The sequence below is a fragment of the Pterocles gutturalis genome, unplaced genomic scaffold (assembly GCF_000699245.1).
Source record: "Pterocles gutturalis isolate BGI_N339 unplaced genomic scaffold, ASM69924v1 scaffold23242, whole genome shotgun sequence".
NCBI classification, from domain to species: Eukaryota; Metazoa; Chordata; class Aves; order Pterocliformes; family Pteroclidae; genus Pterocles; species Pterocles gutturalis.
Window position 1 is genome coordinate 14934 of NW_010113459.1, and position 15241 is coordinate 30174.

General features: G+C 35.7%; 1 protein-coding gene across 1 annotated transcript in view; it reads right to left on the bottom strand.

The window, feature by feature from the left end:
- SPAG16 (sperm associated antigen 16) overlaps positions 1-15241 on the bottom strand; it is a gene marked incomplete at both ends in the record, with an annotated part of 27466 nt that overhangs the window by 7303 nt on the left and 4922 nt on the right. The window contains 4 exons of the mRNA XM_010074515.1: positions 692-809; positions 2192-2299; positions 7969-8106; positions 14224-14351. Coding sequence (XP_010072817.1) covers positions 692-809; positions 2192-2299; positions 7969-8106; positions 14224-14351 — 492 coding nt within the window. The remainder of the gene's footprint in view (positions 1-691; positions 810-2191; positions 2300-7968; positions 8107-14223; positions 14352-15241) is intronic.

The following is a 15241-nucleotide window of genomic DNA, read 5'->3' on the forward strand; positions in this document are numbered from 1 at the left end:
AAGAGTGATCAGGCATTGGAACAGGCTTCCCAGGGAAGTGGTGGAGTCACCATCCCTGGAGGGGGTCAAGAAACATGTAGATGTGGTGCTTAGGGACATGGTTAGTGGGTTAGGTGGTGTTGGGTTGATGGTTGGACTTGATGATCCTTGAGGTCTTTTCCAACCTTAATGATTCTATGATTTGGACGTCAGATAAGATTATCAGAGTAAAATACTACTCTGTTATTCAACTCACAAGACAGAAAAACTGTGTTTGATACCTTAATGTATTTTTTCCTAAACAAGTAGGTCATTCCTGGACATATTTAGGAAAAAATAAAATAGCAAAAAGTAATAAAGAAAGTTAAAATAACAGATTTCTAAAAGCATAGATGGAAGCATATGAATCTGTGAGAATATCACACCCTTCCCCAAGTTGCTGACACTGAAAGTACAACAAGGTCTGCACATTGCTGACTCATGGAGAGCAGCACAGAGCAAGTGCAGACTGAGAATCACTATTCTGTGGCACTAAGTTTCACAAACTTTCAATATTAACATTTCACCAAAAAAACATGAAACTCACTAAAACATTCTGCTTCAAACTACTGCATAAGTGGGTTGTTTTAACAGAAATATCCTATGTATTTAACAAAGTAAAAACCAAAAGCATTCCTTACAGCTTTGGAAGTGGTATTCACCACAGTTTTACCTGCCCAACCGCTCTGTCTCTCTCCAAACTAGTTAACATCTTCTGTCTCAGTGTAGTCTGGTATTTTTCAGTCAACTGCTTCAGCACTGGTTCATATGATGCATAATGTGCCTTCAGCCTGTGAACAAGAAGAGGACAAATGATTCCTGAAAGATGAGTTAAACCAGAGATTTATGTCTGTGTAACATAACACATAAAAGAAAAAAGCACTAAAAGGTCAACACCAAGGAGACAGGCAAAGGTATTTAGTATGTGACCACCCAAGAGGAATATCACAAGAAAACAAAAAAATAACAAATCAGATCAATAAGAGGTTTCGTAGCTTATTCAGTCTTATCTTTTTAAACAATCCATCCAGTTTTGAACTGTCCTTAATCCTTCATAAATATATTGCACATTCAGTGTTGTTAATTTCTGTTTTCTTGCAGGTGGATGATATTACAGTGGAAGAAAGAATTACAGCTATTATCCAACTACTAAGATCCTAATCTAGACAAGACAGTCTCAATATGATTATTATTTCTTTCTTCACTGCACATTACTTTTAGAATACTCAACGACTTTAAATCCTCAGAAGAACTGAAAGTTAGATATATAATCTCTCAAGAGAAACACAGGACACTGAGCTTCAAAAATACTGCATTTTGCAAAAAGCTGACACAGAGGATAAGTCACTGACTACTGTTCTCTTGCACTAGTATGTATGGATTTCAAGGTTAAAGACATAGAATATGCAGTTGCTATTACATGCATTTATTGATAACAATATTGACAAGCCAGATTCCTGTGACTTGTTTGGAGCTGCAGATGTAAGGCAATTCCCAATGCTATTTTGAAACAAGTGATGGCACAAACATGCGCAAAGAAGAGATTCTAAACTTAACTCTTTCACCTGGCTCAGTGATCTTCAAATGGACAATATAAAAGTTCTATTTGTAGAGGGAAAGAAGCATAACAGTTAATAGAAAACTTACAGAATTCCAGATTGACAAGAGTATGAAATTAAATATTATAAACTATTATAACTCAATGCCAGTGGACAAGTTTGGGCTTATTTGCAACCGAAGCAACATAGCAAATTTCATATAGGAAGTTCAATATGTAAAAGGACAGAAAATACCAGCAATGGACATCATGAATGAAAAGCTTCTGAACCCAGTGTGACACCACATACCTTTAAAACGGATAAAGGATCTAAACCCAGAAATCACTACATATTTATGGAAAAAGGTCTGGGTAAAAAAAAATCAACTATTATCAATATTATGTATTTATTAATGCCACATGACACCATGGAAAATATTTTTTAAAATGACACACATCAGAAATTAAGAGACACGACAGAATAGTCACATGGAACTTGTGTTTAGCAGGACACTAACTAAATGCAGCTAGCTTTACTTCAGCACTTTAAATTCCACAATACTATCTTTTTACCAGGCAACAATTGAAGACATTATCTTTAATGTCACATGTATGGTAGCTGAAAGTATTTTTTACCTTTTAATGTCAGAAATAAGCCTGTTTTTCTCCTGGACCACTCGCTTATGATGCATTCGATGGAAGTCACATTCTTTCTGCATTTTTAGGAAAGCCTCTTTTGCTTCGCTATATGTAAAAAGAACATGTAAGAGAAATATTCATCTCCTCCTATTAATTACTCAACACAATATGTTGAATACACATAGAATTAATTTTCAGATATGCACATGCCTTCTGTAGCAAAGCTGGAAACTTTTGGTAGTGTGCCCTGTGGTGGAGAACGTGTACCTTTGAGGTCTTTTTGCTGACAGCTGATGTACAAAACCATGGGTGCCCTTCACCATTATCTCTCCTCAGTTCCTTTGGATAGAATTCATAAGGATCCTGGCATTCTAAATCTCAGATGTGAACCTTACTTTAAGAACAAGAGGTCTTGTGGGGGCACACATTCAAATCACAGGTGATTAGAAAACAACAGTTTGTTGTGGGTTTAAAATCCTACATGAAAATGTATTGCAATACTGATTTTCTAACATCTACACAGTGTCTGAAGCCCAACATAACAGTACATGCTAGAAGGACACAGAAGGATAACTATCATTGCTTTGCAAATACATGCATCTAGAGAGCTTCTGGAAAAGACTGTGCTAGAAAAGTTCTAGGCTCTATTCAAGCGTGTTTGCAGCCTATCCGCTGTACGTGACAACAAGAAGGAAAATAAATCAGTTTCAAAATTAATTGCAAACATACTGATAACCTGTTATTCTCTAAGCATTTTTGACACACAGCCATGGGACACCCTGAGATATTCTGCTCCACAAACATAAAAGAAAATACTCTCTATATATTCTGTAGATTTTCTCCTTGCCTTTACTGATATGGGTTTGGCAGGGAAGATTAGCAGATGAATTGTGTAATTGCAAAGAATGCTTGAAATTGCCTTTCACAGAAATTACATATTTGCTCTTTGCAAAAATAAAGCTCATTTCCTCTCCAACATGAGTTGGAGAGTTAGGGAAGAGACTGTGACAATGCAGTATGCCAAAATCACAGGCCCAGGCAGAAGACCCATAACTGCCAGTGCATTAAATTTAATTATCCAAATAATTCATATTTACTATATATGCTTTTACTATACTTATTACCTCTACAAACAACCATATTTCTCTGTGCACATTGGTGTGTGAATTGTTGCTTGTAACAGAAACAGTGAGAAAGACCTGAAGAGCAGCACAGTAAATTAATGCCACTATATATCAGCCAAAGCTGAGAAAAAGCTAGCAGGGAAATGAAAACAGGCAAGGCTGCCGCTGCAGTTAACACCGAAAAGCTGACAGTTGCTGTGGGCATGCACAGAGTTTTGTGGATGCATAGACACAAATATCACAAGTTGTGAAACCGAGTAATTTAGGATATCGGCATGGGATACAAAGTACAGATTATGATCCTGCTCAAGCTCCTACGAACAGCAAAAGACTTGAGAGATAAATGAATCAGTTGTCTCAGGATAGTTCTGCAAAACAACTCCATCATGACACTACTCACAAAATCTGACTTGCCATAAGATCTTGAATACAAAACCTGCCCCTCCAGAGCTAAGCAGATGGCTTGTTCTAAGAGTAAAAGATGTTGTTATAGCCATAGCAAAGCCAATATCCATTTCTTTTGGTTAAGATGTATGTCAAAGACTGCAGGTCTCCCCATTTAAACTTTTCTCAAACAAGTAGTTCGATAAAAATAGCAGAAGAGGGCAAGGTCCAACAAAACCAAGTACGGATTTTCAAAGGTGAATTACATGCCCTGTTCCCACTGAATTTAGGTGGGACTTTAATCCCCGAAATGCTGCAAGTTGTGGCCTGAAATTTTTAATAAAATAAAGACAGTTTTAGAAAATATGCTCTCATGTTTTTACTGTATCTAGGTTATAGCATTTAGTAGCAAGGATGCTAGACATACCATGTAGTTAAACAGATGCACTTACATGTGGTGCACAATAGAAAAAGTATGCACTTCATTTTTTTCATTGTACAAGTGGAGAAATGTGTGGGAATGGTTAGATTTTGGCACAGGAATAGGAGATCAGCTGAGGACTTTATTGCTGGTGATAGCACTAACAGTAATAATAAATATGATTTCCAGGATTGCTTTATACGTTGACTGTTACTGTGGCTGTAAACTGGGTTTATATTTGTGAGCATGCTTCAAAAAGTCGGGACAGAAAGATAACTGCAAATATTTAAACTTCTTAACTGATGTTGGTGAACACAGCTACAAACCTCAGACACAAGCTGTACACAACTTTCATTCCATCTACTTAATAAATTCCTAAATGTTTAGAGAATTTACTAACAGCACAGTTAGCAGTCCCTGTGATTAACACAGTCTTAAACTTGATATACCATTATCTACCTACACATTAAAATACAAAGGCAATACAAAGGGTCTAGCCACAGAAAAACACCAAAATATATGGGACACAAGCTATTTAAAATCACCACACAGGCAGAGCTTAATACTACTATAAAATTACAATCTATTATTCAACTTGCAAGCACATATTAGAATATTACAGGCTTGAATGACACAAATCATCACTGAAGACAATGAATTAAACTTAACAGGTCTCCTGGAAGAGTTAACAATTTATCTGACATGTTGTTTTCAAATTTCTCTTGCATATTGGAAGGAATATCTATGCCTCCATTTGATAAATAGTGCAGCAGATAACAACACCCCTTAGCAATCAATCAGGGCTCAGCTGTAGCCTTCAAGATAAAAGACACAGAAAGGGAGTACACTTAAGGTACACTTTAACCACTGTCACATCACAAACCAACACAAAATTAGTTTTTATTTCAATTATAAGACGTGTTTTTAGAAATAATTTAAATAAAGGTTAATAGTGTATCTAAACTTTAAGGTAATAACTATCGCTAGCTTTGGAGTAACATACTTATGCTGACATTTATTTCTTTTAATAGATGCATTCAGAGATTTTTGTTACATCTCAAGATGCCTTCACACATTGGACAACCTATTAAAAATATACACTCGTTGTACACAGGAAGTGAAGCAGACTGTGATTTTCTGTTTAAATAATGAAACACCACAGTGAAATGTAACCAACAGCCTGCAACCTACTCTATTTTTCCACCTGCTTGCCACACAATCCTGTAAATACTATATTAAAATACCCAAAATACAATTAGCTTCCAGCTTACTTAGCTTCCAGACACTGAATCTCTTCCATCAGCTGCTAAACAACATTAAAGCTGGAGGTAATTGGTTTACAGTCATTTATCCTAGGACCTCATACTGCCTAAGTCCAAAATAACATCTCTTTTCTGCAAGAGGGTTGTCAAGAGTACCAAGAAGAATTACCAAAGATAATTAAAAGCTTTCTTCAAATACACTTTACAGCTCTTTATCTCACAATTAAAGCTTTCTGACTAATACATATAGCAAAATGAGTTTCTTTGCTCACAAATCCTTTGTTTCTAACCAGTTAAATCAGCATTTCTTCAGTGCTCTTTAGGCATTCTGGCCTCTGTGTAAGCTGGTGAATTCTCTCTCACAACACTTGAAAACTCAAATTGTCCTCCAGATAATTTTGGCTCCTGGTGGAATATTTGCTTTATCATAGCAAGGGTACTGACTACAGTTACTGAATGTAGGAACAAGAAAAAATGCTGTTAACAGTCACTAGAGTAAATGGATTTAGTATAGAGTATTATGATCAGGGTTCATCCAAAAGAGATAAAGAAACACTGTAACTCACATTACATACAGCAGAAATGCTCAATGTCACTCATTATGCCAGAAACAGTGCTGATTTAACTCATAAATTATCCAAAACAAAATAAGCAAAGTAAATGCCACAGAAGTGCTGAACTTTCAACATTAGTATCAATTAAAACTTTTAAAGTTACTTGAAACAAAAAGGTTGAAAAATGAAGTACTGACCATTAGCACAAAACAAGTTTTTCATCTACATATACTCCATTCTAACACTAGAAGAAAGACTTGAGAAAATAAAGCTCTCCCTACAAGTGGGGAGAGAAGGACTAATTTTAATAGTGTTTTAACAAGGTACATGCAGAATAAGTACAGTATTTAAATGCCAGTAAACAGAATTTACCCACTTCTAACTCACGTCATATAGAGTTGCCCTGCATCTCACCGCCCTCTCTGGAATACCAAACAGGTGACATGACTCACTTGTTTACCACCAGAGCATTGCTATTTTAGGTTTCATCAAACACTTCAGGTCATAGATTTATTTATTTGTTTAGCACAGTTCACTGAAGTGAGTGTGGGGAGTTGTATTTAACAGACAGCCTGTAGGAACCTAGCACACTGGCAATGTCTTTTCCCTCTCCTGCTTTCTTCCTGTTGCACAAGATCATGGAATCTTTCAGCCTTTTAACTAGACATCTAGTATAAAAAATTTTCTGGCACCTCATAGAATATATAGCCATGGGAAAAACCCAACTCATTCATGATCACAGGGAAATGGTTTTAAGCTTTATGTTCTTAAACAATCACGTAGCTATGCAAACACAGGAAAACTTATCAAGTCATAATCCACTTAGATTATCTTGTTATAGCATGTTCTGCTTCATACAGGCAGGGAAAAAAAAAGAAGAAAAATAGTGGGGGGAAAAAATAAAGGAAAGCCTGTTAAAATTACCACTGACAATAATACATTTCAGAAGGATCAGATTTTGTCTTTCCTTCTTTTACAATGCATTACTGCTTTTTACTCTCCCACTCAAATGACACACAATCCCTAACTATTCATTGTCCAAAGAAGCTGCAGATTAATATAAAGGAAAGTTTTCTACATGGCCCATCTCCCAGTGCAACAGTGTATTCAGACTACTCAACATTTGACTTGATGATTAAAGCTGTTTACTTAACTAGTAGGCTATGAACAATTAATCTGAAATATAACAAATCATTATCATTGAAAAATAATGTTATTATCAGCAGCAGTGCTTATTTAAGATATGAGTAGCTACTTTTCATATAAAAGAACTATCTAAATGAAAATTAGTAGCTTGAGAAATCTTGAGGAAAATCAAAACGATGGAGTTAACATTTTTTTACAGCTCCATATTTTAAAACTATGCACTGGCAAAATCCAAATGAGTTATTAAGTCTCAGGATAAATTCTCAATGAACGCATACATATGTGTTCAGGCATACCATTCCTCAGAAGAGGTTAGGTTACATGTAGTTCATTATTGCATCTCTCCGTTATATAGGCTAAATATTTTCACTTTCATACGACTGAAGTATAAGTGACTCAAAATCAGCTACTACAACACACACACGAGTATAATCAATGACATACCATTTACCACTAAGGCCGCAGTAATAGATTTTTTGCAATTAAAAAAAATTAAGAATAAATGTATAGTGATTTTTTTCTTATGTTGATGTTTTGTGGTGGCTGTAATTTATAATACTGTATTTTAATACCAAATGCACATAACTATTTTCTAGTTCTACATATTATACTCTCATGATTCTTTGTAGTAATTCATTGTGATTACTGGATATTGAAAATTGTTTTCTATAGGCCAGTAAATACAAATAAAAGAAATGAAGATTTAGGTTTCTAATAGAGCTCAGAGAAAATTGAACTTTAATTACAAATGTCACCTAGAAGTGAAAATATGCACAGCCAGCATAACACACAGCAACTTATTATTTCCACTAAGTACTTGGGTTTACTTTATCTGGCCATTTACTACTGTAGATCAAAGTTTCATTAAGATCAAACAACATACTTAGCAGCAAGTTTATAGTTTTCCAAATCTTTCCTCAAGTGCCTATTCTCAGTCTCAAGTTGCTGGTTGCGGGTATACACAGTTGGAACCAATTCAACGTCTTTGGCTGTGAACACCCCTCTCTCTATGAGTTCATACCTAGAAGAAAATAAATGGAGAGATATTTTATTCCATGTTCCCTTTTTCTCACTTCACTGATGTTTCCCTCTTCACGCTAGCATTTACCTAAACCGGAATCACAAAGACATTTATCATCTCATTAACAGTTACCAACAGTACTACCCCACCACTATTTTACGGCTTTTTCATTCTAAAATGTATTATTGTTCATAATAGTCAAAAGACACGTCCTGTATGACACAGTACTTCAATTTAAACAATTGTTCTCTTCCTTCCTTTCTTCCAAATAGCTTAAAAGACAGAAAAAATATTCTTCTTCAAACATTTGTATATACACACAGTTCTTTTTATCTCATATGCTCAAATATATTCAAGATCTTTTATTTTTGAGGACTCAAATAAGATGACAAAGCTGTAGATAACCTGGATGAATAATTCTATGAGCTATCTTTAACATGGAATGCAGAGGTCACCTTGGGAAATTTCTCCATTGCTTCCTGTTTACTTACATTGCCCTTGCCTCATTTAATTATATTTACCAATATTTACTTATTTTACCAGCCCCCAAGAAAACATAATTGTGATGTAGAAGCCTAAAGGCTGCTTTAGTTAAAGATGTGTACAGACTAACTTGCATTTTGAAAAATAAAAGGGAATCTGGAGCAGCATGTAATGCTGTGTAGCAACCTAGGAATCTCAATAGCCCCTGGCAATAAAGTCTGCTCAGTCATTGTCATATCTTTTAGGATGATCCATCTTTGGTAGGTTGTCAACAAAAAGTAAGAATACTCTAACAGGGAGCAAAAAGCACGTAGGCATTGACACAATTAATTTTAGGGTTAAAGGCATTTAAATACAGAGCACCTTAAGTACTTAAGTGTCTTCTACACAAAAAACCAACCAACCAAAAAAAAAAAACACATCAGTGATATTAGAAAGGACTCAGAAAAGCTAAATTTGATCGAAAAAACGTGACTGCCACCACACAAAATAAATAAAGCTTCTGCAGAATCATGCTTGTTCAAGGAACGATTATAAGCTATCAGTATCTGTCAAATTATTCCTAATGACATCAAGATTCAAGCCTATGTAGACAAGGATAAGATGCTTCTGTGCAAGCAGATATTGCAGAGGAGATTCCAGAATACAGTACGTGTATGTGCAAAACATCTACTTCTTCATTTAGTTCTGTCCCAGAAGACAGAAGAGCAAGACCGTCAGTTGGTACAAACTTTTATAGACCCACTGAAGACTAAGACATTGTGCACTGTTGTAGCCATAACATCAGTTCAGCAAAGGTTCAACGGAGCTATAAATAATTTATATCAGATAAAACTACAGGCCCACAATCTTCTTCCCTTCTGGTCTTGACTGCAGCTGGAAGATGTTCTGGGTGGGAACTCACCAGAAGGAATAATAGAAACATTATTTGCCTTTTCAAGGGAAAAATATATTCAATCTGTGCTCTTTTATTTTCCCAAGTAATAAGGAAGTATGAAAATAACAACAATAATTAGAGACAAAAATATACTAAATGCTATGTCCTGCACTTGGACACAAGCAGCAGATTTGAAACAAAGACAGTAAGCACAGCATTCCTAGATGAAAAAAAAAAAAGTGTTTGTAGAGTAAGGGATTCTTTCTGGACAAGCAGCTCTTTCTTAACATCCTCCAAACAAAAAAAAACCCAAACCTTAAGTGGAATGTTATAAACTTTTATGTCCAAATTACTTCCTACAGTCAGCAGCTACTTATCTGCTTTCTGTGGATACTTCTAGGAAAGCTCATCCCTATGAATTAAGCTGTCACTCACAATCACCACCAGCAGATGAAAGGTTATTGAAAAATTACACTAACATGTCCAAAGCAAAATTTATTCTATCATCACTTCATTTTCTTAAGTAAATTACAGGAGCAACTGGCTTTAATACCAAGAAAAAAGCTTGGTTGGTTTTGTTTGTTTTTGTTCTTCTTGCTGTTTTGTTTTTTTTTCAAATAAACATTGACAGATGAGCAGGTACAATTCCTATTGCAACCACAATAAGCGCACTTCTCATTGCAAATGATCAAACTCTACATACTCCTTTATTTGCCAGAAAAATTTCTCCACTGAACGCCCTAACTCCACTTCATGAAAACCATCAAATTTCTGCACAAAGACACATCAGACATGGATAATTGATGAACTTAGCCTCCATCAGAGCTCTGAAAGACAATTTTAATGAAATACAATTATTACCGATAAATTTACTATGCTCTTGTCTAACAGCACTACTAAATATGAAGGCCTTTGTGCATGTAGTAGAAATGGAATAGAAAACCACACAACAAAATTGCATTGTGAAATCTCATTATCTTTCATCAACCCAGTCCTGTAAAACTCGCAGAACTCCTACATACCTAGCTGATTGCCAAATAGCTATTGTCCTCACTTCTTTCCATTACAGAAGGGAACTGTGATGCAAATTAAATTGGTTAGTTCCAAGCAGTCACAAGCATTTTGCTAAGGTTTTCCGAACAACTGAGTTATTATTTTTGAATAGCTATTTAAAATTAACCAAGAATCTGGAAACCTAAGGAACAGAGGGGCAACTATAATTTTATGATCAAAGCCCAGTGCCGACCAACTAAAAAATTATACATTACTACTATATATATTACATTAAATTTTAAGTTTCTAAGGGTTCTGGAGGAATCATGTTGCAGAAAGGCCTTGCAATAAACTAACTGGTATGTAGCTCAGGTTAATCCTTTACCAAGGGATAACTCACCCAGAGATGCATTCAGGGATTAAAATTACAAGTCTTAGCTTTTACAAGAGCTTCTTACTGAAAATTATCATTCCAACTGATAACCTCTTAAACAGTTTCAACAGAAGGCTAAGAAATGAGCACAGTAAAATAAAGCACTTTTTTTGCCCCAGTGCACTCCCCCAATCAATAGTAGCACATAAGTAGAAAATTTATATTATTCCGTTATGCTTGTTACATATGCAAGAAAGTAGGTATGTCCACATGGCCTTTTGCAAATAAAACTTGAGGTTACTTCACTTGTATTCTGAGCCAGTTCTAATCCAAAAACTGAATCTGTTTTAGTGTGATGCTGTCCTGGAACTGATAAGCCTTGTTTCTCTCAGGATGCATGAACTCAGAGCACAACGTACATTTAATGTGACTGTATGATTTCCAGGCCAAAGAGGGCACAGAGCAGAGGAAACTTAGGTCTGCCTGAAAAAAACAGACTGTTTCCACTGTCTTCAGGGAGTTGTGACATGGAGGATCACAACCTATATCCATTTTCTTCATTCCACAAGAAGGAAATTTTTTTTTGTCATGAGTCTGCCTTTATGCAGAGCAAACACACAGTAGCTTTGTTGCATGGGCTCTGCTATGCACAACCCAGGCCATCTTTGCAAGGCATACGCAAGAGACATGGCTTTTCACCTTCCTTGGTCACCTAAATTTATTCATAATTTTAACCACATCAAACAGCAAAGAATTTTCAAATTATGTTTCCATAATTAGTCTGCAGCTCTCCTTTTATTCACAAACTGAACCACTGCCTGGTCTCTAGGAACACTTAGAGATTACCCATCCAATGACTACACTATCTAATTTCAGTGATAGCTCTGTGCGTATGTGTAAACAGCAAATGATTCATCTGCTCATCAGACTGGCAAAATGCTGCCAGCAGCAGTGAGCTCTTTGGAATTAGGAAGTACAGACTGTCGGATGCATGAATTTACAGTTGATCAGCTCCTGCACTTCCTACTCCAAAGCTGTCAATCCAGTATCTTTAATAAACAAAAGCACTATAAAGTCTTGCATATCAAAGGAATAGAAAGTTTAATGGTAAATTAGATATTCCAAGAATAATTTAATCTGTTTTTAAGGTCCTTAAAGTATAACTGGAAGAAAAAAGATTATGTGCAAAAAACCTACCTAAAGGGAAGGAAGAAAAAAAAAAAATCACTGCACGTGTGATAAAATTATTCATTATATCATAGAAAAAGACTGTGTTTGGCTTAAAATAAAATACAATCAAATAATGACATTTTATAGAGCTGGATAGAATAACAGAATGTTTTCTCAAACTCTGAAATAAACACAGATAATTTGGTCCAATTTAAGTGACCTTTAGATCTCAGGCAGACAATTATTCCAAAGCAAGCTTTTTGATAAATTTTCCCTACGTTAATTAATTTGTCATTTTAAATTCCATTAGTACTTGATCACCACAGCATGAAAGCAAGAGTGTCGTCCCAATACATAATGAGGAAGCTGAGTACACTAATCTGCTCTCAGTTTCATTAATATTGTAAATTATCTATTTCATACCAACATGAAACACTTTGAAATAAGGTATTAATGCAGAAAGTCTCAATACAGTAAGATTAGATCCTGACATGTTGAGCTCATCTGTAATCTGCTGAAATTAAAAATATTACTTATAGAGGAAAATATATGTATAGCTAAGGATTTACAAGATAGGGCCTGCTAAGATCTGTTCTTGCAAAGAGCAATTTGAATTTTGCCATTGACATAAAGTCAGACTCTAAGTGCTTCAAAGAAAGCTGCAGTTTCATAAAAAGGTCGCTATTTATATCTGTCTAGTATTAATTATCTCTTGCCATAAAAACTGTTAAACTTCTTCAAACTTAATGCTATTCATATCAGTTCTCTTGTTGAAAAAGAACACAGAACTAAATGATTCCTTAGAGAAGGAGCACTATAAGTCCCACTGTTACGCTATCAAAAGCCAGATCATTATTAATTCCAAAGGCAAGGCCTGATTGGTGAGCTCTACGCTAATAAGAGCACAGCCTTGCAAATGACAGCAATGATTTCCCATTAGAGAATATTTCTAAGAAAATTGAAAAGCTTCAAGGCTTTCATAGGAAAAAATGTTTCTAACTTTTCATATTTACAAATGTTCAAATTAAACCATTTCAAGAGACCTTATTAACAAATCTCTGAACCTCTGATGTTTAAAGACTGACTACAAGATAATTCAGGGAGGTGTTTCCACCTCTCAGAATCTTTCCAACGTAACTTGTAGATTCAAAGCAAGCTTGTAACTGAAAGTATTTCAATCGAACTTTATGACAAGTGCAATCTTTTGCTCCAAAATAATCCAGCTCTCAAGCTTTGCAGCACTCCTAGCACACCATTCTTTATCAGTATTAAAAAAGCATACATCCTGTGGGATTCCATATATAAAGAGAGTGGTGGTGAAAGCAGAGTATTTAAACAGAGCTGCCTTTTTAAACTTCTGCAAGAAGTACGGTCAAAATCTCTGCAATCTATAAAATCTGGGGGAAAGAAGATAGCAACAGATCAAGAGTTTACTCTTCTGATTACTATATGAATTAAATTTTAAAAAGGAAAAAACAAACTAACCAACCATATTATTTTGACTGGTATATCAAAATGACCCAAGTATCAACTGTGATTACTTTGTTTCAAAATACAATGTATGTATGATACATGTCCAAAAATACTCAAACAAGTAGGGTGAAAATACTATACCATACTACAAAACATTAAGTTGTTAAGCAGGCACCCAGGTTGTGGAAAGCAAGAAAATAACAAAGCCGCATAGTTTCTCAGCACTGCTGAAATGAAATGCTGGTCATTTCGCACTGGACTCATTTGATCCAATGATGACTTCTGCACTGCAACTGGTATCTAGTTTCCATTGGTAGTCACTGGAGAGCACAATATTATTGAGAAAATATCACTGAATTCATTTCACCTTAAAGGAGATAGCTTAAACAACCCATCTGAGTTGCATCCTGAAAAATTACTATTTCTCTTCACTGGTCACAAAAGAGGCCCCAGGTGACCACTTCAGGCTCATAAATGTCTACAGTTCGGTAAAATACATACAGTCCTTCAAAGGTACCTGGTTAGGAGCTCACTGGCGTCAGCTTTCTTGAAAGCCTGTCCTTAAAACAATAGTTTGCACCCTCATTTTCAATATGAATACACTTATTTGGTAAAACACTACGTATTTAAGAATGTCTCGTACTCAGAAGAGTGTTCTGGAAATATATCCTGAAATACTGGAAATATTTGAATCCTGAACATCTGCTTCCTAATTCTCAAAGAAACAGGGTCACTTAAAATATTTTACCATTCAGTTTGGAAGCAATCGAGGGTTCTGGACATTCCAAGTCTGACCAGGAAATTGCAAAAGAAGTCATCCATTGCTTCAGGTATTTCAGACACCGATTTCTCAGAAGTCAGAACTGATTGCAAAGCCTGGAATTAAAATTTGATAATTGTTATTAAACCTACAAGGGAAATGTAATTATCATACCTTCTATTTCTGCAGCCATCTAAAGTCACAGATCTACTGGAGTACAGTCAAATGTTTCCCTTGTCTGTCCTGATCTGATCTGTAATCACTGATCCTTCCAGTGTCAAGGTCTAGGAAAGGTTATCAAGAACTAACTCAGAAATCACCTGATTTAAGCAAGTATTCTGAACCTGACATAATCTATCATGGACTTGAAACTAACCTGATAGATGATCCTCCAGCACTGACCAGAGACAAAATGTCAGTTCTCATACTCCTGTACCCTTCAGCAACCTTCAAAACTACTGATGAGAAAAATCAATACTCCCTCTAACGAAAAATGTAGAAGTCTAAGGTGACAGTAAAATGGCTTATATTCTTTTTGTAATGATGCATGCAACAGAGAGACTGAAAGAACTGCATCTCTATCATTAGATCTCTTAGGAAGATCACTTCTCCATCTTCTTCTCAACATCCACATACAGACACTGAATAAAGCTGTCAGACAACATTGCTACAAGTGTAAGGAGAATGCAGATGGTGCACCGCGACTTCATATGTAGCTCCTCCAGTATAGACAGCTATTCAGATAAGATCAGCTCATGGGTCGAGCACAGCTGCCAAAAACAGAATCAAAACAAAACAGAGCAATTCTACCACAGAGGAAAAAAAAACAAAACACAAAATCCCCTTCACAGCTTTTCATAGCAATGCAAACTTCTTTCCTCCACCCAACTCCATTCAGCCCTCTCACTGCATAGCTTGATAGCAAGCTCTCCTAGAAAGATTTCAAGATGCAAGGTTTAAAAAAGTAAAATACAACCCAGTCTGAGACACACACCCCCTCCCCCCC